At 53.1% G+C, this 21,581-nt stretch overlaps 1 protein-coding gene across 7 annotated transcripts in view; it reads left to right on the top strand.

Moving 5' to 3' along the window:
• The window catches only part of TTC7B (tetratricopeptide repeat domain 7B), a 255,976-nt gene that overhangs the window by 11,306 nt on the left and 223,089 nt on the right, over positions 1–21,581 (top strand). For all 7 annotated transcript variants that reach the window (XM_066344074.1, XM_066344076.1, XM_066344077.1 and 4 more), the window contains exons 2-3: positions 16,330–16,484; positions 19,210–19,378. In XM_066344074.1, the coding sequence (XP_066200171.1) occupies positions 16,330–16,484; positions 19,210–19,378 (324 nt within the window). The remainder of the gene's footprint in view (positions 1–16,329; positions 16,485–19,209; positions 19,379–21,581) is intronic.

A 21,581-nucleotide genomic window follows, 5' to 3' on the forward strand; every position in this document is an offset into this window, starting at 1 on the left:
ATGGAGGCCCATGGGAGGGAGAGGCCACCCAGGCTGTGGTCCCCCCTCTCAGAGCCTTGGTGTCCTCCTGAGGGTGACTGTCCACAGCTCCGCCTGCTGGGGCTCTGGGTGGATTCTGGCTGATGGAGTGCTGTTTGGGTTGACTGACTGCCTGTCACCTTCTCATCCTGTTCCTCCTGCAGATGTACATAGGGTGGTCACTTGCTGAGCGGCTCTTCCCAGGGTGGGGCTCCAGGTCCCCTCTGCTGCCCCCCCTGTCTCTCTCCTTTTGCATACATCTGGCTCAGCCCCTCTGCTGTGAGCCGTGGCTCCCTGGAGGCCTGGCTGTCTCTGGCCTTGCAGGGTCCACGCCTAGCAAGAAGCAGTGTTTTCTCTTAAGTTAGCCAGCCTTGGAGGAGTGCCCGCGGGAGAGGGGACGTTGGCAGCGGTGCCACGCCTGGTATCACAGTAAGTGATACTTTTCTACCCTGGCCCACCAGGCCAACGGAGTCAGCTCTCCTCGATCCCCAGGCCCTGCGTAGCTGCCCCATTCCCGTGGTGGCCTTCTCCCTGCCCCTGCCCTGTCCCGCCCAGCACTACCCCTGCCCCACCTCACACACCAGTTGTGTTCACTGTCCCTTCGGCCTGGACTCTCACTTGGAGAAATTCCTCAGGCCCAGCTCAGACCTTACTTTGCTTCTGACACCCTTCTGAGCATCCCTGGTGGTCCTCCACACCACCATGGCAGGGCTCAGCGGTACCTAGCTCCCCTCAGACCATTCCTCTTGAGGGCGGGGACGGGATCAGGCCTTTGAATTTTCAAGAAATGCTCGCTGACGGTATGTGTGTGCATTTCACTTGTCTGTGGCGCTGACTTCCGGAAAGAGCTATTTCCAAGCCTTCTGGACCGGCCTGATAACATCCCCTGGCCCTGCTAGACTCACTTCCTGCCCCTCTGAGCTCTGGGGACAGGCCAAACCAACTACAAGCTAATGGCTTTCAAGTTATCTTTTCCAGTTTAAGCTGGGCTGCTCTGGGGCCCTGGTTGGCAAACTGCGGCTTGCGAGCCACATGCGGCTCTTTGGTCCCTTGAGTGTGGCTCTTCCACAAAATACCACGTGCAGGCGCTACCTCGATAAGGAATGTACCTACCTATATAGTTTAAGTTTAAAAAATTTGGTTCTCCAGAGAAATTTCAATCGTTGTACTGTTGATATTTGGCTCTGTGGACTAATGAGTTTGCCGACCCCTGCTCTAGGGGAAGTGTGTGTGTGACCAGCAAGGCGGAGTTGCTATCTGTCCCCACGCTTGACTCTCCGTCCTGGCCCTCCAGCCTCTGCACTGTGTGTGCACGTTGGGAGGAGGCCCAGACACGAAGCCTGGACTCCAGCTACTGAGATCTTCTCAAAATATCAGTTCTGCCAACCTGTTCTGAGCTCTTTAATGTCGACTTTCGCTATCTTTGCCTCTCAGTCAGGAGTTCCAAATAGCCAGGCCAGGCCCTCTGAATGGGTGACAATTTAAACAAAGATAGTGGAGGGGGCCAATGGGGTCCTGCTGTAGAAATGCTATGGCCTGGCTCTCGGTCAACATTCTGGCCCCCACAATGTGCCAGGCACCCCGGGGAGGTGCCGAGTCTCCAAAGACCGAGGTCCATGGTTGGGCCCTGTCCCTGAAGGGGAAACATACTGCTGATCTGTCTGAGAAATATGTAGGGGACACCTACTTTGTGCCAAGCAGTCAAGGTAGAACATGGATATGACAGCGAGAGGATGGAGCTCAGAGAGCCGCGGTGATTAGTTACAAGGGGTTTGGTTTTTGCTTTGGGCCGGATGGGATCCATTGGACAGTTTTGAGGGGAGGGGGTAACATGGTAGGACTTACATTAAAAAAAATTTTTTTATATGACTTACATTTTAAATCAGGTATGGGGACAAGTAATGAATACTTTCTAGTCGAGGTGCCTGCCTGCCTCCTTCCCACCCTGCTGCTGGTCATCGTCTGTACCCCGTTCCACCCAGCTCCGCCCTGACGTGCGGCCGAGCTGCTGCGGGCTGCTGGTCATCGTCTGTACCCCGGTTCCACCCAGCTCCGCCCCCACGTGCGGCCGAGCTGCTGCGGGCTGCTGGTCATCGTCTGTACCCGGTTCCACCCAGCTCCGCCCCCCACGTGCGGCCGAGCTGCTGCGTGCTGCTGGTCATCGTCTGTACCCCGGTTCCACCCAGCTCCGCCCCCACGTGCGGCCGAGCTGCTGCGGGCTGCTGGTCATCGTCTGTACCCAGTTCCACCCAGCTCCGCCCCCACGTGCGGCCGAGCTGCTGCGGGCTGCTGGTCATCGTCTGTACCCCGGTTCCACCCAGCTCTGCCCCCACGTGCGGCCGAGCTGCTGCGGGCTGCTGGCTGGCCACCTGCACTTGGTGACCGGTGACCGCAGAGGCTCTGCCACTCTTCCAGTCTGTTTGCATCCCCATTTCCCAAAATGTCCATTTCAGAAGTTCTTTCCTCTTTTTTGATCTCCGACATGCTCTGAGTGACATCTTCTCGCCCTCGCTCCTGACCTGGCCCCATTCTTTACTGAGGACATGGAGACGATGAGGAAACCGCTCACCCCGACCACCGTGTCTGCCGCTTTCCTCCCGCCCTGCCTGGGGTCTCATTCCTCTATCTTCTCACCCTCGCTCCTGACCTGGCCTCATTCTTTACTGAGGACATGGAGACGATGAGGAAACCGCTCACCCCGACCACTGTGTCTTCTGCCCTGCCTGGGGTCTCATTCCTCTCAAGGGCAGCAGCCCCTTCACCTTTGCTCAGAACACCCTCTGCTCTCGCCTTCTGAGGACATCTTTGCTATAGCATCCCTTTTCTGTCCTGGATCAAGTCTCTGTCTCTGATCTTTCCTGGACCACTCCGTTCAGGATTCACAGGGGCCCTAGACTTTCCTCCTGTTAAAACCTCCATTAACTTCACATTGCGGTCTGATCACCACCCCATCTCTCTGCTCCTTTGCAGCAAAGCCTCTTAAAGGATCGTCGCGTCGTCAGCCTTTGCTAGCTGGGCTTGTCACCTTTGCGCGTCCTGGAGACTTCTGATGTCAGGGGCACCCTCTGATACTGCCTCCATCTGGGCTTGTCTCCTTGGCGCGTCCCGGAGACTTCTGATGTCAGGGGCCCTCTGATACTGCCTCCAGCTGGGCTTGTCTCCTTGGCGTGTCCCGGAGACTTCTGATGTCAGGGACCCTCTGATATTGCCTCCATCCGGGCTTGTCTCCTTTGCGCATCCCGGAGACTTCTGATGTCAGGGGCACCCTCTGATACTGCCTCCAGCTGGGCTTGTCTCCTTGGCGCGTCCCGGAGACTTCTGATGTCAGGGACCCTCTGATACTGCCTCCATCCGGGCTTGTCTCCTTGGCGCGTCCCGGAGACTTCTGATGTCAGGGGCACCCTCTGATACTGCCTCCATCCGGGCTTGTCTCCTTGGCGCGTCCCGGAGACTTCTGATGTCAGGGACCCTCTGATACTGCCTCCAGCTGGACTTGTCTCCTTGGCGCGTCCCGGAGACTTCTGATGTCAGGGGCACCCTCTGATACTGCCTCCAGCTGGACTTGTCTCCTTGGCGCGTCCCGGAGACTTCTGATGTCAGGGGCACCCTCTGATACTGCCTCCATCTGGGCTTGTCTCCTTGGCGCGTCCCGGAGACTTCTGATGTCAGGGACCCTCTGATACTGCCTCCATCCGGGCTTGTCTCCTTTGCGCGTCCCGGAGACTTCTGATGTCAGGGACCCTCTGATACTGCCTCCATCCGGGCTTGTCTCCTTTGCGCGTCCCGGAGACTTCTGATGTCAGGCACCCTCTGATACTGCCTCCAGCTGGACTTGTCTCCTTGGCGCGTCCCGGAGACTTCTGATGTCAGGGACCCTCTGATACTGCCTCCATCTGGGCTTGTCTCCTTTGCGCATCCCGGAGACTTCTGATGTCAGGGGCACCCTCTGATACTGCCTCCAGCTGGACTTGTCTCCTTGGCGCGTCCCGGAGACTTCTGATGTCAGGGGCACCCTCTGATACTGCCTCCAGCTGGACTTGTCTCCTTGGCGCGTCCCGGAGACTTCTGATGTCAGGGGCACCCTCTGATACTGCCTCCAGCTGGGCTTGTCTCTTTGGCGCGTCCCGGAGACTTCTGATGTCAGGGACCCTCTGATACTGCCTCCATCCAGGCTTGTCTCCTTTGCGCGTCCCGGAGACTTCTGATGTCAGGGATGCCCTCTGATATTGCCTCCATCCGGGCTTGTCTCCTTGGCGCGTCCCGGAGACTTCTGATGTCAGGGGCACCCTCTGATACTGCCTCCAGCTGGACTTGTCTCCTTTGTGCGTCCCGGAGACTTCTGATGTCAGGGGCCCTCTGATATTGCCTCCATGTTGCAAATCTGCTGGTGTTCTGTTCTCTTCCTTGATATTCTGGTTGCTTTTAACGCACTTGACCTGTCCCTCTTTCTGGAAACTTCTCATCTTGGTTTCTGTAACAGACACAGCCCTGGTTTTCTCACCCTTGAGCCCTCCTGCACGGTCTCCTCTAGCTTTGGTCCAGACCTCCATCGCCGACTTGGCTTCTATACTTGGATATCGAATCATTTAACTTGGTCAAAACAGAAGTCTCGGTCTTATTTCTCCTTACCTCACTAAAAGGTCATATGGTACCACTATTCACTCCATTGTGCACCCTGAAATCTAGAATTCATCTTTAATTCCTCTGCTCTCTCTGTCCTTAATCCATAATTTCCTATTACTATGTCACAAATTTTCTGTTTTAAAACAATGCAAATTTGTCTCTTTACAGTTCTAGAGGTCAGATTTGGAAATGGGTCTCCTTGGGCTAAAATCAAGTGTCAGCAGGGCTGTGCTCCGTCGGGGTGCTCTGGGAGGATTCTTGCCTCTCCAGCCTTTAGAGCAGGGGTCCCCAAACTTTTTACACAGGGGGCCAGTTCACTGTTCCTCAGACCGTTGGAGGGCTGGATTATAAAAAAAACTATGAACAAATCTGTATGCACACTGCACATATCTTATTTTAAAGTAAAAAAACAAAACAGGAACAAATACAATATTTAAAATAAAGAACAAGTAAATTTAAACCAACAAACTGACCAGTATTTCAATGGGAACTATGGACCTGCTTTTGGCTGATGAGGTGGTCAATGTGCTCCTCTCACTGACCACCAATGAAAGAGGTGCCCCTTCCGGAAGTGCAGCGGGGGCCAGATAAATGGCCTCAGGGGGCCACATGCGGCCCGCAGGCTATAGTTTGGGGAGCCCTGCTTTAGCGGCTGCCCACACCCCTTGGCTCATGGCCCCTCCCATCTTTAAAGCCAGCACTTTAGTGTCCTCCAGTCTCTCTCTCTGGCTACTTACTCCTTGTCCTTTGCCACCTCTTCTCCTCTGACTCCAAACCTCCTACTTCCCTCTTCTAAGCTCCCAAGGTGCCCGCCATATAATCCTCCCACCTCAAGATGCTTAATAATATCTGCAAAGTCCCTTTTGCCATGTAAGCTGACATATTTGCAGGTTCCAGCAATTGGGACATAGACCTCCTGGGGGGAAGGGGGGTTAATTCTGTTAACTGCCTCTGCAATCCACTCCATTAGTAAATCTTACTTATTTTACCTCCAAATTGCCCTCACTCAGCCTTTTTCTCCCTGTCTTCACCATTTCTCACCTCTCACCCCTTTGACCAGTGTCTGTCACCTCACCAGACTATTGCAGTAACTTTCTAACCATTTCTGCTCTTGCCTCCGCCCGGCTTCAGCCCCGGGTTCATTGACCACATAGCAGACAGGGAGCTTGTCACAAACTAAATCAGATAATTTTACCCCCCCCCACACCCTCCCCCAAAGACTTTCAGTTGCATTAGAATGAACCCCACACTCTTGACCACGCTCCACGAGAATGTCATGGTCTGCCCTCACTTGCCTCTCTGCCCCACCCAGTCGGCTCCTCTGCTCCGGCCACACTGGCCTCCCTGCTGTTCCGGAACACACCACCCATGTCCCCCCCCCCCAGGGCCCCCCTGTGCCGAGACGATGCTCTTCCCTCAGCCATGTGCACAGCTGACTCAATCTCGTCGTCCACGTCTCCTTGGAGACTCTTTCCCTGCTCTGACCACCGTCTCAAGTAGCTGCGCAGCCGCTCACTGTCATGTTTCAGTTCTCTGCACATCTTTGACCACAGTCTGGCCTCTTCCTGGTCTGCCTCTTTGTCCATTTCAAGAGTTCTTTTCTTCGACCTCTTGATCCTCTGAATGCCATCCTAGGCTCCACGAGGGCAGAGACCCCCGTCTCATTCACCGCGCGGAGTCCCCGGAGCTCGCAGGTACTGAATGGGTGCGCGGCCGCGTGAACGCGCAGAGTGCTGTGAGGGCCGGGACTCGCTCGGGAGAGAGCGGCGGAGCTCCCGCAAGGTGACCCTGAACCGCATCTCGGAGGATGCCCGGCATTTTGGCAGGAGAAGGGAGGGAGGTGTAGTACATCCTGGCGGGCCCCTGCAGGTGAGACAGATTGCCGTGGCCGTGAAGGATGCTGAGGGCCTGTAGGGTGTGTGCACGAGAGGCTGGTGGCGCAGGGACAGCGGGGGATGGGCGCTGGCAGTGCCCACAGACTTACAGCTCCTTCTCCTGGTTCTGAGATGATGGCCCAGGTCATGTGACCCCCTGGGCGACCTGGCCAGCTGCTCTGGGTTCAGAGCACACGGTGACACGGGCCATCTCTCTCTTTCTAGATTGCCCGGTTGTTTTGTGTGCATAAAGGGTGTACATGGTGGTAATGAACACACAATGGCAAAGGGCAGACAGTGGAAAGTGGCCGCTTTCCTGCATGAGCTCCGTGTCCTCTTGCTTCCTTCCACAGAAACCGCAGCGCTGCGGATCCGGGGGCTCCTTTTAGAAATTTGCTGTATCTGTGCATTTCCCGTATTTCCCCATGTATAAGACCTTCCCATGTATAAGACACATCTTAATTTTGGGGCCTGAAATTTGAAAAAAAAAAGTATTACATAAAGTTATTGAACTCAAGTTTTATTCATCTACAAGTGCATAAACAAGCGTGAAAAAGCGGGAAGTGCAAGTTAAAACCTCTACAACCACTGTATAAGACGCACCCAGTTTTTAGACCCCAAATTTTTCAAAAAGGGTGTCTTACACATGGAGAAATACAGTATAAGAAAGTTTATTGTTGGTTTTGTTTTTTACACACAATGATATACCCTAGTTTGTCTCTCTCTGAGGTTATCTACTGCTGTGTAACAAACCATCCCAAAACTTAGGGCTTTAAAGCAGCCATGTTTTATTATATTTCACGATTCTGGGCTGCCAGGGCTCACTTGTGCATCTGAGGCCAGCTGTGGGTCACCAGCTGTGGCTCAGCTCAGTGACATGGCTGCCTTGGCTGGGCTCTCAGCTGGCTTTTGAGCCTTGTAGTCCTGGGCCAGCCTGGCGTCTTCTTGTGGTGGCTGCAGAGAAGCAGGAGGGGAGCCGACGTGGGCAGGCCCTCTGTCACGTGCTGTGTGTGGGTCAGATTTGCCACTGTCCTGTCAATCAGAGCAAGTCATATGGCCACACCCAGGGTCAGTGCGACAGGCCACAAAGCATGTGACTCAGGGAGGCCTGAAGACAGGCCATTAGTGCAGTCTGGCCACCATGGACTTGTATTTGTTTAATGGACACACGATGTTCCATCACCTGGGTTGTACCATAAATCATTTAACAGATCCCCTGTTATTTCTGTCCTTTGTTGTCACCAGTAGGGCTGTATTTAGTAAACATCTTTGTACTCCCATCTTTGTGCTCAAGAGTGCATGGATCCATAGGATAAGTAGCTAAAAGTGGGCTTTCTGGGTCACGTGGTATAGGTACATGGAGTGTTTTGTAGATGCTGTTACACTGCTCTCTGTAGACACTCATCAATTTATACTCCTACCAACAGCGTCCGACATGTCTGTTTTCCTGTCAACACTCTTTGCTGGGCAGGGGGGTGAGCAGTACTGCGAATGTTAGGTTACCTGCGACTTACCAGAAGCCAGGTAGAGGAGGGGGTGAAGCTCCCTGAGCTCAAGCTGAGACTAAGATGGGAGAACCTGGCTGCCTTTGCTGGGTAACAAAGGAGACACTGAAGAACCAGTTCCTCCCTGAATAGGAGTTTGTTTTTCCTGTTGGATTGGAGCCGCAGCAGGAATGGTTTGAATAGACCTAAATGCTTCTCCATTGACGTGTAAACTGAGTTGTTGAGATTTTTTTGTACTGATATCAAGTACTCTCAGGAATAGAGTAAAAACTCTGAGTTTTTTTGTCCATCATCTGATCTCATCTCTGTGTGTCAGCTGCTTATCCCACAAGGGAGAGGTCTGCGAGGACGTCAAGTGGCAAAGGCCACAACCTCTCTCCTTCCCTGGGGGAGCCAGGGAGGCCGAGGCCGCCTGGGCACTGAGTCATGCCAGCCGCCAGGCAATGGGATTGGGGATGGTCTGTTTGAAGATGAACCAAGACCAGAGGCCCCTAGTGGGGGCTGAGTCCCATGCTGTTCTCAGGAGTGGTCTCTATTTGATTTTCTGTCTTTATCTCACTGTAAGTCACAGAGGAGCTGGCTTCTGCAGCCTCAGTTAACCAACCCCCCAAATGTCCGTGGGGTAGGTGAGACCAGCCCTGGGCACTCCTGAGCCCTCCTCACTCGGTCACCTGAGGCTGTCAGCAGGAGGAGCGGGAAAGGGACTTAGAAACTGCCTGTCTGGCCCTGCAGCAGAAGGCTAAGCGGCTTGGGCAGGGTCAGACGGCTGGCTGGGAGGGCAGTGGAGCTCCTCCCATCGCTGAGTTGTGACTGGGCAGAGGAGACGTGTAGGGAGACAGGCTGCTGGGTTCAAATCCCAGCTCCAGGACAGACAGCTCTGTGACCTTGGGCATGCTGCTGCACCTCTCGTGCCTGGTCCCCTGCCTGGTCCCCTGCCTGTGGGATGGAGATAATGGGATCAACATCCTGGTTTGTCTGGACGACCGGCAGGATGTGAACTGCTTAGCACACTGTGTGGCAGTTAGTAAGAGCTCAGTGTGGCTCGGCTTTTGTCGTGAGTGCAGCACAGCATTCATACCCTCCTGCTGGACTGCAGGCCTCTTGCACACGGGAACTGTGTCTGATAGGGCGTTCTGGCCCCACTAGATCCAACATAACCATCCTGGGAAATAGTGAGTTCTACAGGAGTGAAAATAACAGGAATGGTAACTAGCCTTGATTTAGCACCTGCTTTGTACTATATGCATTACAGATATTATCTCTAATCTTCAGGTTGCCAGGTGAGGAAACTGAGGCTCAGAGAGGTTAGGTAACTTGCCCAGTGCCACACAGCTAGTAAGCAAAGGAACTGGGATTGAAGCCGAAGGCATCCTGAGGCCAGAGCTCTTTCCTGCACATCATACTGTGCAGTCCTGCTGCTCTGCCCGCAGCTGTGGATGCCAGATGTGCTCCCCTCTGTGCTGATGGGTCTGTGCAGGTGGAGGCCGGTGGGGGGAGGCCGAGATCGGGGTCTCTCCTGAGGCAGAGTTTTGATGCAGCCGGAAACTCTCAAGACAGTCCTAGGGCCGGCCTCCTTGTTACCCAGTTCTCTGGATCACTTTCTTCTGTCACCTCATGTCCAGTGTCTTGAAAATTGTTATTTAAAGATACATTCTGTCATATTTTTATGGTTGTTTTCAATGGGAGGTTACATTTGGTCTGTCTTGGCTGGAAGCCAAAGTCTATTTTTAACATTTTGATCCTCTTATTTTATATTGAACTCTTTAATCCATCGGAAATGAACTTTCTTGTATGCCCCGAGGTGTCTCTTCCCCCTGTGTGTCATTGTCCTAGTGTGTAGCCCGGCACACAATTGGGCAGTAACATTCGGTGAGGCGACACCTTTCTCTGATGTCGTCGTGGAGTCTGCTCGGAGCCGGAGGCTCCTGCCCGGTGCCGGGGCTGCGCTGTGCCTGCCAGGCTGTCGCGCCTCCGGCGTCCATGGGACTGAGATTCGCGGTGGCAGTCGAGGCTCAGGCAGGAGCTCTCTCCTGCCCGGTGCCGGGGCTGCGCTGTGCCTGCCAGGCTGTCGCGCCTCCGGCACCTGTGGGACTGAGATTCGCGGTGGCAGTCGAGGCTCAGGCAGGAGCTCTCTCCTGCCCGGTGCCGGGGCTGTGCTGTGCCTGCCGGGCTGTCGCGCCTCCGGCGTCCATGGGACTGAGATTCGTGGTGGCAGTCGAGGCTCAGGCAGGAGCTCTCTCCTGCCCGGTGCCGGGGCTGCGCTGTGCCTGCCGGGCTGTCGCGCCTCCGGCGTCCATGGGACTGAGATTCGTGGTGGCAGTCGAGGCTCAGGCAGGAGCTCTCTCCTGCCCGGTGCCGGGGCTGCGCTGTGCCTGCCAGGCTGTCGCGCCTCCGGCGTCCATGGGACTGAGATTCGCGGTGGCAGTCGAGGCTCAGGCAGGAGCCCCTCGGTGGAGTGTTAATAGCTCTGCCCTCCTGAGGGGAGTGAGTGGCTGGGAATCCACCTTTTTGAAGGCGAACAAAGAAAACATAATTTGCTTCACAGATTAATGGGAGCTTGTAAATTAAAACACACACACACACACACACACAATATAAAACCCCTTAAAAATGATTTTGTAGCCACCACGGTGAACTTCAGATTAGATTGGAAGCTCTCTGCTGGGAGCGTGGGGCTCCTTCCAGAACCAAGCAGCTGACCTTTGCCCTCTTCCTCTCCCTGCCCTTCCCTTCAGGGCTCAGCCTAACAAACCACTGAGCAGCTACCCAAACAGCTAGGCTGTGCCATGCTGTTGCATATTCTGTTCCTTCTGCCTGGAAGGCCTTTCCCCACATTTTCCACCTTGCAGACGTACACCTGTCACATTCTCGATGGAGGCCTTCTCTCGTGTCATGTCCAGCGCCCTTGTCTAGGACTATGCACGTTTCATTGGAGCCCGCATTGTGTTCAGTGAGCCCGAAGGACTAGAGCCTGCCTGAGGGAAGGGGCTATGTCTCCTAATTCTGAGGAAAGCCTCCTCCTCTCAACTGAGCCTTTCCCGGCTCCTTAGGGCTGTCCTGACAGAGCAAGGCTCTCTTCACCCTTGGACAGTGAGATCTGGTGCTTGGCTCGCGGTCAGGAGACCAATGAACTGAAAGACAGAAATCCCACCTAACACAACGGTGGTGGTTTTAACACTCCTCTTTAACTGTGCTGCCCTTTGTTGTAATAGGTGTTTGCAAGCCCAGGATGTAAATGGGTGAAATAGGAGCGGCGAAGAGTCCGGGGGTTCTCCCAAAGCCCTCAGATGGGCTCACAGAACCTGTTGAGACACCGGCGACCGTGAGGGTGGGTGTTGGTGAGGTGTGCTCAGGTAGTGCGTCTCAGCTGAAAGCCTGTTTCATGTTTGGGAGGTCTAGTTAGGATACCAGTTTAGCCACTGGTACAAGGGTCAGAATGATAGTGACTTCAGCAAGAACAAGGTGGAAGTTAATGTTTCTCTCTCATGTAATAATTGATCATAAGCAGCCGTCTGGGGCTTGGGGGCAGCTCCTGGGTGTTGCAGACCAAGCTCTGTGTCTCGCTGCTCAGCCATCCTCAGCAGACGGCTCCCATCTCGTGGTCTAGCACATGCTGTGCGCCATTATCCATCCGCACCACCACATTCTATTATAGCTCACGGGTAGGGTGAGGAGGACCAGGAGGGCAAGCTCATTTCCTGTAAGGGCACGGCCTGGAAGCTGCGTGAGGAGGACCAGGAGGGCAAGCTCATTTCCTGTAAGGGCACGGCCTGGAAGCTGCGTGAGGAGGACCAGGAGGGCAAGCTCATTTCCTGTAAGGGCACGGCCTGGAAGCTGCGTGAGGAGGACCAGGAGGGCAAGCTCATTTCCTGTAAGGGCACGGCCTGGAAGCTGCAGATAAACAACAGCCCTGCTCACATACCATCCGCCATAATACAGTCACTTGCAGCATCTAGTTCCCAGGGAGCTGGGAAGTATAGTCTTTACCTGGGCAGGTGTGTGCACTGATAAAACGTGGGGCTTCTAATACTAAAGGAGGGGAGAATGTTCAGGAACAACCGGCAGATTCTGCTCCAGGCAGGGCCAGGCCTGACCCTGGAGGATGCAGTCCGAATGCCTCGGCCTGTCATCGACTTCATTCACCGTTTATCGAGCCCTGACTCTGCCAGACACCGTGCGTGTCTGTGGGACTCGGAACAGATGCGCACAGGCTCCTCCTCCAGGCCTCTCCGTACAGTCTAGAACGAGCAGGAAGAATACACTCCTGGTTCAGGGCGGGTGAGCTTCCTGGGGCGGCGGGGGTGGCTTGAGACGGGGCACACGGGGGAAGATCAGGGCTGGAACGACCAGTAGGTGTTTCACACATAATGGCGAGCAGTGTTCTCAGTGTTCCAAAGCATTCCAGGTGCTCGAGGAGTGAGTTGAGCTGGAGCATGCGGAGAGCTGGGCTGGACCTATTTTCTGCATCCGGGCCTTTGGGCCTTATCCTGTGAGGACGGAGCTGAGTAGGGAGGGCGGAGGGGGATCCATTAAGTCCTTCTGCTCCCAGCTCGAGTCTCCACTGTTGTCTTCTCACTCCGCACACCCTGCTCTCCACGCTCGGTTCCGTGTTCCTTCCTAGCCTCAGCTCCTCTCTGATGCTCCCCTGGCCCGGCTTGCTGCTCCCTCCTGCTCGCCAGTCCAGGTCCTACTGCACCTTCAAGGCCCAGCTGAGAGGTGTGGTCACTCCAGCCCACAGCGTCTTCCCCCTAGAACTCAATAGCTCCGGTCCGCATTCTTGCTATGGTCATGGGGCTCTTCCTGTTTTATAAATGGAGACGCTGATGGGTTAAGAGGGTAAGGAACATGCCCTGTCCCAGAGCTGGAAAGAGGCAGCAGGTAGCTGAGGTCCTGATCTGTCGTCCTTCCTGCTCGCTGGCCGGGGGCCTCTGCTCAGGGCAGCCATGTTCAGGGCCAAGGTCACAGGGGTCTGCAGCAGGACCGTGGGAGGGCGGGCGGGAGATAGTGGGGGTAATGGGGGGAAATGGAGAACAATGGGGAATATAGCAGAATAATGTGGGATAATGGGGAATAATGGGGAATAGTGGAGAGAGGAATCCTTAGCTCAGGCATACAGAGGGGCTTTTTTAGCATTACCCCCAAAATGCTGAGATTAAATCACAGAGTGCCAAATTGGACTTTAAATCAAGGATTCTGAACCCATTGAATTGTATCTTATTTTTAGAAATATAGACTATACAGGAAAGAAATTCAGTGTACACTGGTAGTCCTACTAGTCAGAACTTACTACTGGTAAGGTCCTAGTTTTCAAAGAAGAGTTAGTTTTTTCTAACAGTAATACAGATGATTTTCCTCAATAAAAATAATTCAAACTACAAAGATGATGAATTTTAAAATTATCCTGAATCCTGTCATTCAGAAATTTCTTTTACTCTAGTGGTAATCATTCTAGGTATCTTTATAGGGACAGAGACAGATATAAAAATAATTTGACATACTTTTTTTTTTTAAGCAAGAAAGAGACAGAGACAGACAGGAAGGGAAAGAGATGAGAAGTATCAACTTGTAGTTGAGGCACTTTAGTTGTCCATTGATTGTTTCTCATATGTGCCTTGACTGGGGGCTCCAGCCAAGTCAGTGACCCCTTGCTCAAGCCAGTGACCTTGGGCTTCAAGCCAGTGACCACAGGGTCATGTCCATGATCCCACACTCAAGCTGGTGACCCCCTGCTCAAGACAGCGACCTTGGAGTTTTAAACCTGGGTCCTCAGTGTCCCTGGTCTATGCTGTATCCACTGCACCACTACCTGGTCAGGCTGAATTGACTTACTTTTATCAGCAGTAATCATGCTCCTGTCCTAATATGACAGCCACCAGCCATGCGTAGCTCTTAACAACTTGAGGTGTGGCAGGTTCCAACTGAGATATGGTGAGGGTACAGTACATACTGGCTTTGGAAAACTGAACATGAGAAAAGAATGTGACACTGGCCGGTTGGCTCAGTGTTAGAGCATCAACCTGGCGTGCAGGAGTCCCGGGTTCGATTCCCGGCCAGGGCACACAGGAGAAGCGCCCATCTGTTTCTCCACCCTTCCCCCTCTCCTTTTCTCTTTATCTCTCTCTTCCCCTCCTGCAGCCAAGGAGCCATTAGAGCAAAGTTGGCCTGGGTGCTGAGGATGGCTCCATGGCCTCCGCCTCAGGTGCTAGAATGGCTGCAGTTGCAAAGGAGCAACGTCCCAGGTGGGCAGAGCATCACTCCCTGGTGGGCTTGCTGGGTAGATCCCGGTTGAGCACATGTGGGAGTCTGTCTCTCTGCCTCCCTGCTTCTCACTTCAGAAAAATACAAAGAAAAAAAAAGAATGTAACTACCTCAATAATTAAAAAATATCAATTACTTGTTAAGCTGATAATATTTTGGATATATTGAGTTAAATAAAATAAATTATTAAAATTTATTTCAACTTTATTTTTAATATAGCTAATAAAAATTTTAAAATAACCCATGTGGCTGGAATATATTTCTGTTGGACAGTAGTGCTCTGTTTAAAAGAATAAGGTATTAATAAGTATTTGTGGGGAAAAAAAGAATCTGAAGGAATTGTTGAGCTCCAAATAAACATTTCAATTTAACCTTGTGACTCATTTCTTAAAAGAGTCCAATAAATTTTTTAAAATATTGATGCCATGTTGTATCTTTTTTTCCTTTAAACACATACTACAGTGTTTTGAAAAGAAGTAGCCCTCTGAAGCTCCTCCCAGTTTTTGCTATATTGTTGTTTTTGCATTTTATTGGCTTATAACAGTCAGATTCAGTTTGTAACAGTAACTCTGTAAGCATTTAGTGATGTAGATGTGGCTTCCTACACATCCAGCATCCGGAGCCCTGCCCTCGGTTTCTTTCTTAGCTGGATGTCAGGTCTCTGGGAGGGCACTGCTATTGCTTTCAACCTGACTGGTGTTTGGCCGGGTCCAGTCCACCGGTTCCACATGTGTCCCTGTGCTGCCTGCACGTGTGGCTTGTCTTCCGGTGGAGGACCCTGCGGTGGGGCCTGCTGGGGTCCTCAGTGACCTGCTTTTTCTCCTTGGACAACTGAAGAATTCTTGGAGTGCAGTAACTTAACTCTGCCCTGTTTTGGTGTTGCTTCCCTTCCCCCAGGACCCGAGATCCCATCCCTAAAAGATTAATTTTGGCTTCCCAGTACACAGACAGCGGCACTGCTGAGAACTATAGCTTCAGTAGCTTTGGGTCACTGACCAGAGGACTTGGAAAGGCTCTCATTCTAACTCTTTGCCTTTGGTGGACCTACCGCCCAGAATCTCAGTTAATTTTAGATCGCAGAGGTAATGGTCACACTGTAGTTTTTTCTTTTCAGACCGCAATGTTAAAGATAAAGCTAAAGTCCATTCTGACCACTAACCCCAGTTGAGGCTCTTTTTCCTGCACCCCAGTGGTAACTGCGGACCGGGGTTTGAGCTATATCCCTCCAGACCTTTTAAAGCCGCTTTTATATTTTAATACAATTATGTTCTGTCGCATCACAGAAGAAATAGACAATGCACAGGCTAGTTTATGAATTGTTTGGGCTTATTCAGAATACTCTGGGTGTGTGGATTCCAAAAAGCTGCTGCTGGAGTGGGCTTCTTGTTCTATTATTAACAAGCCAACACGGATATATTAGCAAAGTTATAGCTATAAGTACTGCACTCATAGGTATAAAGCCTTCGTACAAACATTCCCTGATATCAGTGTCTGTATAGTTTTGCCTCCTAGACAACAATAGACTGCATACATTCAGGTCATTTTGACACAAACTCCTTTTAAGAATCTCACTGTAAAAAAAAAGAATCTCGCTGTACAGGACATTCTAGCAGCTCATGTGTCCACGTCGGAGCCGTAGAACACAGAAGGGCCAGGGGCCTACCCTGCGTCAGTCTCGGAAAAGGAATAGGATTGCTTTTGTGCGTGTTTTATAAAGATTGTACTGAATAAATCACAACAGGACTTTGTGTTTTTCTACTGAACTAGAGCTCTCTCCATGCTAATATGTATCCATCTCTCTAGAGTCAGTAATTTTGTGACAGGATGACAATGCTTAAGCCAGCAGTTGTTTGAGTACATACTACTGGAACATTCTTACTTACAAACGGTTTCACTTTAAGATTGTGTCCCTCGGACTCTGAGGTTATGAGTTTCCAGAAGGGCCTTGCTGGCGTGTGGGGCAGGGGAGTGGCCCCGAGGTCCTGGGCTGGGGTTTCCCGCACACAGACCATTCCTCGCCCCCCCTTAGCGTCTCACCTTGTTCTTTGTAGATGACATGGCAGAACTCCTCCTCGGGGAGTCGAAGCTGGAGCAGTACCTGAAGGAGCACCCCCTGCGGCAGGGGGCCAGTCCCCGTGGCCCCAGGCCCCAGCTGACGGAGGTCCGCAAGCACCTGACCGCCGCCCTGGACCGCGGGAACCTCAAGGTACGGGCTCTGGGACGAGGGGGGCAGTGGGGCGGTGCTGTGTGCTTGCCGGGGACGCCATGGACACCTGGGTGGTGTTCGGAGCCATCTATACCGCCGTGGCTCGTCTTCTTGGACTCAGGCCAGCTCCTTGTGTGATCGGTGTGTCAACCTCCAGGCTGGCTGGCCGCCTTGTGGGGCTTCTGGCTCTTAATAGAGTCTCTTTGATGAGAGCCTTCAATGACATATTATTTTGAAAAACTGGCACTAGTCTTCCCCAGGTGCTTGGAATAAACTGTCCTATGTGACCGAGAGCTCAACCTGATATCCCGTTGCACTATAGGAAAGACAGGTGAATCAGGAGTACCACTTACTACCTCATTTCCTGCCTAGAATAGGCAGTCCGTGACTGTCCCAGTCTGCTGTGGCCCAGAGCTCTGTGGGGTTCCATACTGGTGACGGCAGACCCGGGACCTGGGTGTGGGAGGGGCCAGGACAGGCCTGCCCTCTGCCTGAGCAATGACCCGAACTTGTTGTCACAGGAAACCTCGAGCACTGTCCTGGTCACCTGCCCTGTCTTCTATCCTCTGTTTATACTCGGCTCTCCGCCTCCATCTCCAGTCTGTCCTCTCTTGCTTCTGTTGGGTCCCCTTCCATCTCACCTCCCGGGCCCCGCCCCCGCCCACCACTCTCCCCAGTGTTGCCTATTGTCTCTGCTCCCTTTCAAAAAATGCCTGGAAGCGGACCACCTTGGCCGAACAGCTGCCCTGCCACGCTCTGACTGGTTACCTGGGTGCTCTGTACCCTGCACAGCTAGAGACCCCAGAACACGTGCTTCTGTGAGCTGAACAATCTAGCCCTGGACAGCTTAGGTTCCACGGAGTAGGCCTGGGAAATGGATAAATCTGTCTTCTTATAAAGATGGCTGGGTGGCCTCTTCTTTCTCTGCTGTGAGTCAGGGGAAGCCAGGAGTCTGAGGCTGTGGGCGTGGCCTGGGAAGCTGACCTCTTCTACCTGGACAGAGGAGAGCCCCTTGGAGGACAGTGTGAGCTTGCAGCCTCTGGGGAAGGGACCCAGCGTCAGTAACCTTAACAAGGTGGAAGGACACAGTGAGAAAAGTTTGCCCCTGGAAAGAAAGCGGGTCCTGAGTTTTGCACCACATTAGAAAACCTCTCCCCTGGGGGTTATTTGGGGCAGACTCCCGGTGCAGTGGGCAGGACCCCTAGGGTGCCCATGGAAGCTTTCTTTTCTGAGACAGGTGCATATATGTGCTGTTTATGACGTATTTCTTCTATTTCCCCCAGCCCAGCCCAGCCCAGCTGCCTGAGGGGCACCTTGGGGTTCTTGTTTTGTTTTGCAGCAGCTTTATTGACATGAAATTCACCTGCCATATAATCTGCCTCTTTAAAGTGTACAGTTCAGTGGTTTTTAGACTATTCGCGGAGTTGTGCAACCTTTACCTGAACTGTAGAGTTTCATCGCCCCCAAAATAACCCCCTGACCATTCCCAGGCTCCAGCCACCCCCCCCCCCCCGGGCCCAGGCAGGCACTGGCCTGTGCAGACGCCCCATTCTGGCATGTCTGGGACGTGAGTCTCCGTGACTGGTTTTCCCACCTGGCCTGTGCAGATGCCCCATTCTGTCGTGTCTGGGACGTGAGCCTGTGACTGGTTTTCCCTCCTGGCCTGTGCAGATGCCCCATTCTGGCATGTCTGGGACGTGAGCCTGTGACTGGTTTTCCCTCCTGGCCTGTGCAGATGCCCCATTCTGGCATGTCTGGGACGTGAGCCTGTGACTGGTTTTCCCTCCTGGCCTGTGCAGATGCCCCATTCTGGCATGTCTGGGACGTGAGCCTGTGACTGGTTTTCCCTCCTGGCCTGTGCAGATGCCCCATTCTGGCGTGTCTGGGACGTGAGCCTGTGACTGGTTTTCCCACCTGGCCTGTGCAGATGCCCCATTCTGGCGTGTCTGGGACGTGAGCCTGTGACTGGTTTTCCCTCCTGGCCTGTGCAGATGCCCCATTCTGGCGTGTCTGGGACGTGAGCCTGTGACTGGTTTTCCCTCCTGGCCTGTGCAGATGCCCCATTCTGGCGTGTCTGGGACGTGAGCCTGTGACTGGTCTTCCCTCCTGGCCTCACGCTTTGGAGATCTGTCCGTGTTGTTGCTGTATCAGTGTTTCCTTCCTCACTGTGGCTGAGCAATAGTCCGCTGTGTGGCGCAACCATGTTTTGCTCTACCGTCTTCAGCTGATGGACATCTGGGTTGTTTCCACGCTGGGGCTGCTGTGAAGGTGTGTGTGCTCGTCTCTTTGTGGGGAGCCCGGGCTTCACGACAGCAGATGGCTGGGCCCCCAGGCAGCATCCTCTATATCAGGGGTCCCCAAACTTTTTACACAGGGGGCCAGTTCACTGTCCCTCAGACCGTTGGAGGGCCAGACTATAAAAAAAACTGTGAACAAATCCCCATGCACACTGCACATATCTTATTTTAAAGTAAAAAACAAAACGGGAACAAATACAATATTTAAAATAAAGAACAAGTAAATTTAAATCAACAAACTGACCAGTATTTCAATGGGAACTATGCTCCTCTCACTGACCACCAATGAAAGAGGTGCCCCTTCCAGAAGTGCGGCGGGGGCCGGATAAATGGCCTCAGGGGGCCGCATGTGGCCCGCGGGCTGTAGTTTGGGGACCCCTGCTCTATAACATGGTAGGAAAATGTGTTTTCTCTTCTTTTCCTTCTAGTCAGAATTCTTACAAGAATCCAATCTGATCATGGCCAAGCTGAACTACGTGGAAGGGGATTATAAAGAAGCTCTGAACATCTATGCGCGGGTGGGCCTCGATGACCTGCCTCTGACAGCGGTCCCCCCGTACCGGTTGCGGTTGATGGCGGAGGCCTATGCTACCAAAGGTGAGGCCTGTGCCATCTGTCCCTGGGAGGGTGTCCCCAGGGTTGTGCTATTTGGAGCTGGCAGAGCCTCCCTGGAGCCTGCAGTTTGACCCCTGTGCCCTTGGCTGGTGATCAATTCCGACAACTCCCAGCAAGGCGCTGGGTGGCCCACTGCTAGCTAGCACTGGGCCATTTGAATCCTGGCAACACGTGGTTTCCTCAGAGCCTCAGGTCTTCAATTATCACTGGAGGAAGTGCAGGAAAAATGTTCCCGTCAAGTTTCCCGATAATTAATATGCAGCGTAAGCACAGACTTTTCTTGGTAATTAAGGTGCTGCAGGACATTTGTAGCGATTCTTATTATAAGGCCTGTCAGCCACATGGCTTACCACACTATTTCCATAAATGCCACCTCTGTGTTAATTAAGGGCTATGTGGTCGCTACCTATGGCAGTAACTGTAGCAGTTAGTCATCCATTGTTTGACTCTGTGCCCTGGGACTTGGGATAGAAGGAAGGGTAAATGTCACCCCGGTCGCCATGAAAGAGGTTTCAAGCTAATGGGAGAGAATGCAGACCTATGGAAAGAGAAATGACAGAGGCAGGAAACACATGTTGTTTGACTTTTTCAAGTGACCACTTCTTCATCTGTGAAACGGGTATAATCACGTCAACTTCATAGAGTTGTGAAGATACATTAAATGCTGTTTTAAAATGTCAGCCCCAAACGAGGTAGCAAATGGTAAGAGCTGGGCACAGGTAACAGCTTTTCAGAGGCAGGAGAGGTCACTGCAGGCCAGCCGGGCCTGGAGGGCTTCCTGGAGAAAGAGAGAAACTCTGAACTTCTAAAGGCCACGGTAAGAAGTGGGCCATCTGAAATAGGCGTTTTCCTTCCTGCCACCCACTGTTCAGACTGTGCCTTGTGACTGACTGGGGTCGGCCCAGAGGCCAGAGCTCTCGGTGGGGCAACCCTCCACAACAGCAGTGGGCTGGCCACTTGTGTGCTGCCCGCCGTCTGACTTGGTGTCCTGTACAGTGTTGAACAAAGACCCAGCATGAGGCACACTTAAGAGCTTTGTGATGGGGGGGACATATTCACCAAGTTCCCTGGGGAACCTTGAATACTGCCAGGTTCATCTAACTAATCTTCTGAGCGTTCCTGTGGGCTGGGCAAAGAGGCTGTCACTCTTGACAGGGCATGCTGGGGGCATAATGGGCACAGTCCTTTCAGGCTGTCTCTGGGGGTCCAGAGAGCGCCTGGCCTGTGTCTGCATCTGTCCACGTCTTGTGCGGGGGTCTGTGCCACACAGCTGCCCTCACCTAGCCACCTCACATGCCATGGGGTTATGGGAGCTCCGTGTGCGCGTGCGTGTGTGTGTGCGTGCGCACGTGCGTGCCAGGAATGATGTTCTGCACCGAGAGTAAAGCTTCCCTGGCCATTCCCAGTCATTGACTGACATGGGGCAGGGCAGATTGCAGCCAGGAGCTGGTTGCTAGTTAGGGTGGGGGGTGGCACTAGGGCTGCGCAGCATCGAGAGCTCAGGCCTTACTTAGTATTAGCTCTGAGATAGCCTGGGGACAGCCGACAGTCTACAGGTGGCACTGCCAGCTTAGCCTTGTGGCTGCCATACAAAGGGGGCAAGAGATAGAAGAGACTTGGTCCTGAGTCTGGCCCTGGGTGACACGTGGTTAGCAGTGGGTCCCCCACCAGGGCGCTCAGGCACATGGCTCTTGGGACTCACTGGCTGGCTCATGGGAGACCTGGCCCTGGTAGTTTCTAACTTTGTAGGCACATGCAGGGTCATGTGTACAGGGAGGTAGAAGGGTCACTTTTTCCTAGAGGAAGTGGCCTGCAGCCCCAGGGGACTCAGCCCCCAAGAGCCTGGGTTGGCCAGGTGAGGGGCTGCGTGCGGTGATGGTGTGAGCACCAATGCTGAGCCAGCTGCCTGAGCCCCGCTCCCACCTCTGTCAGGGACTGGCTGTGTGACCTTGTCTGAGTTCTTAATGTCTCTGTACCTCGGTTTCCCTGCCTCTCAGACTCTCGTTGCGTTGTCGTGAAGATTCCACGAGATAGTATGTGTTAAATGCTGACAACAGGACCTTCACACAGTGAGCGTGATGTAACTGTGAGCTTCACAGATGAGTCTTTGGTGGAGAACCCCTGGACGTGACTTCTAACAACAGGAAATCGCCCTTAGTTCACAGGAACGCCCAAAGACAGGCCG

This window comes from Saccopteryx leptura, chromosome 6 (genome assembly GCF_036850995.1).
Source record: "Saccopteryx leptura isolate mSacLep1 chromosome 6, mSacLep1_pri_phased_curated, whole genome shotgun sequence".
NCBI lineage: Eukaryota > Metazoa > Chordata > Mammalia > Chiroptera > Emballonuridae > Saccopteryx > Saccopteryx leptura.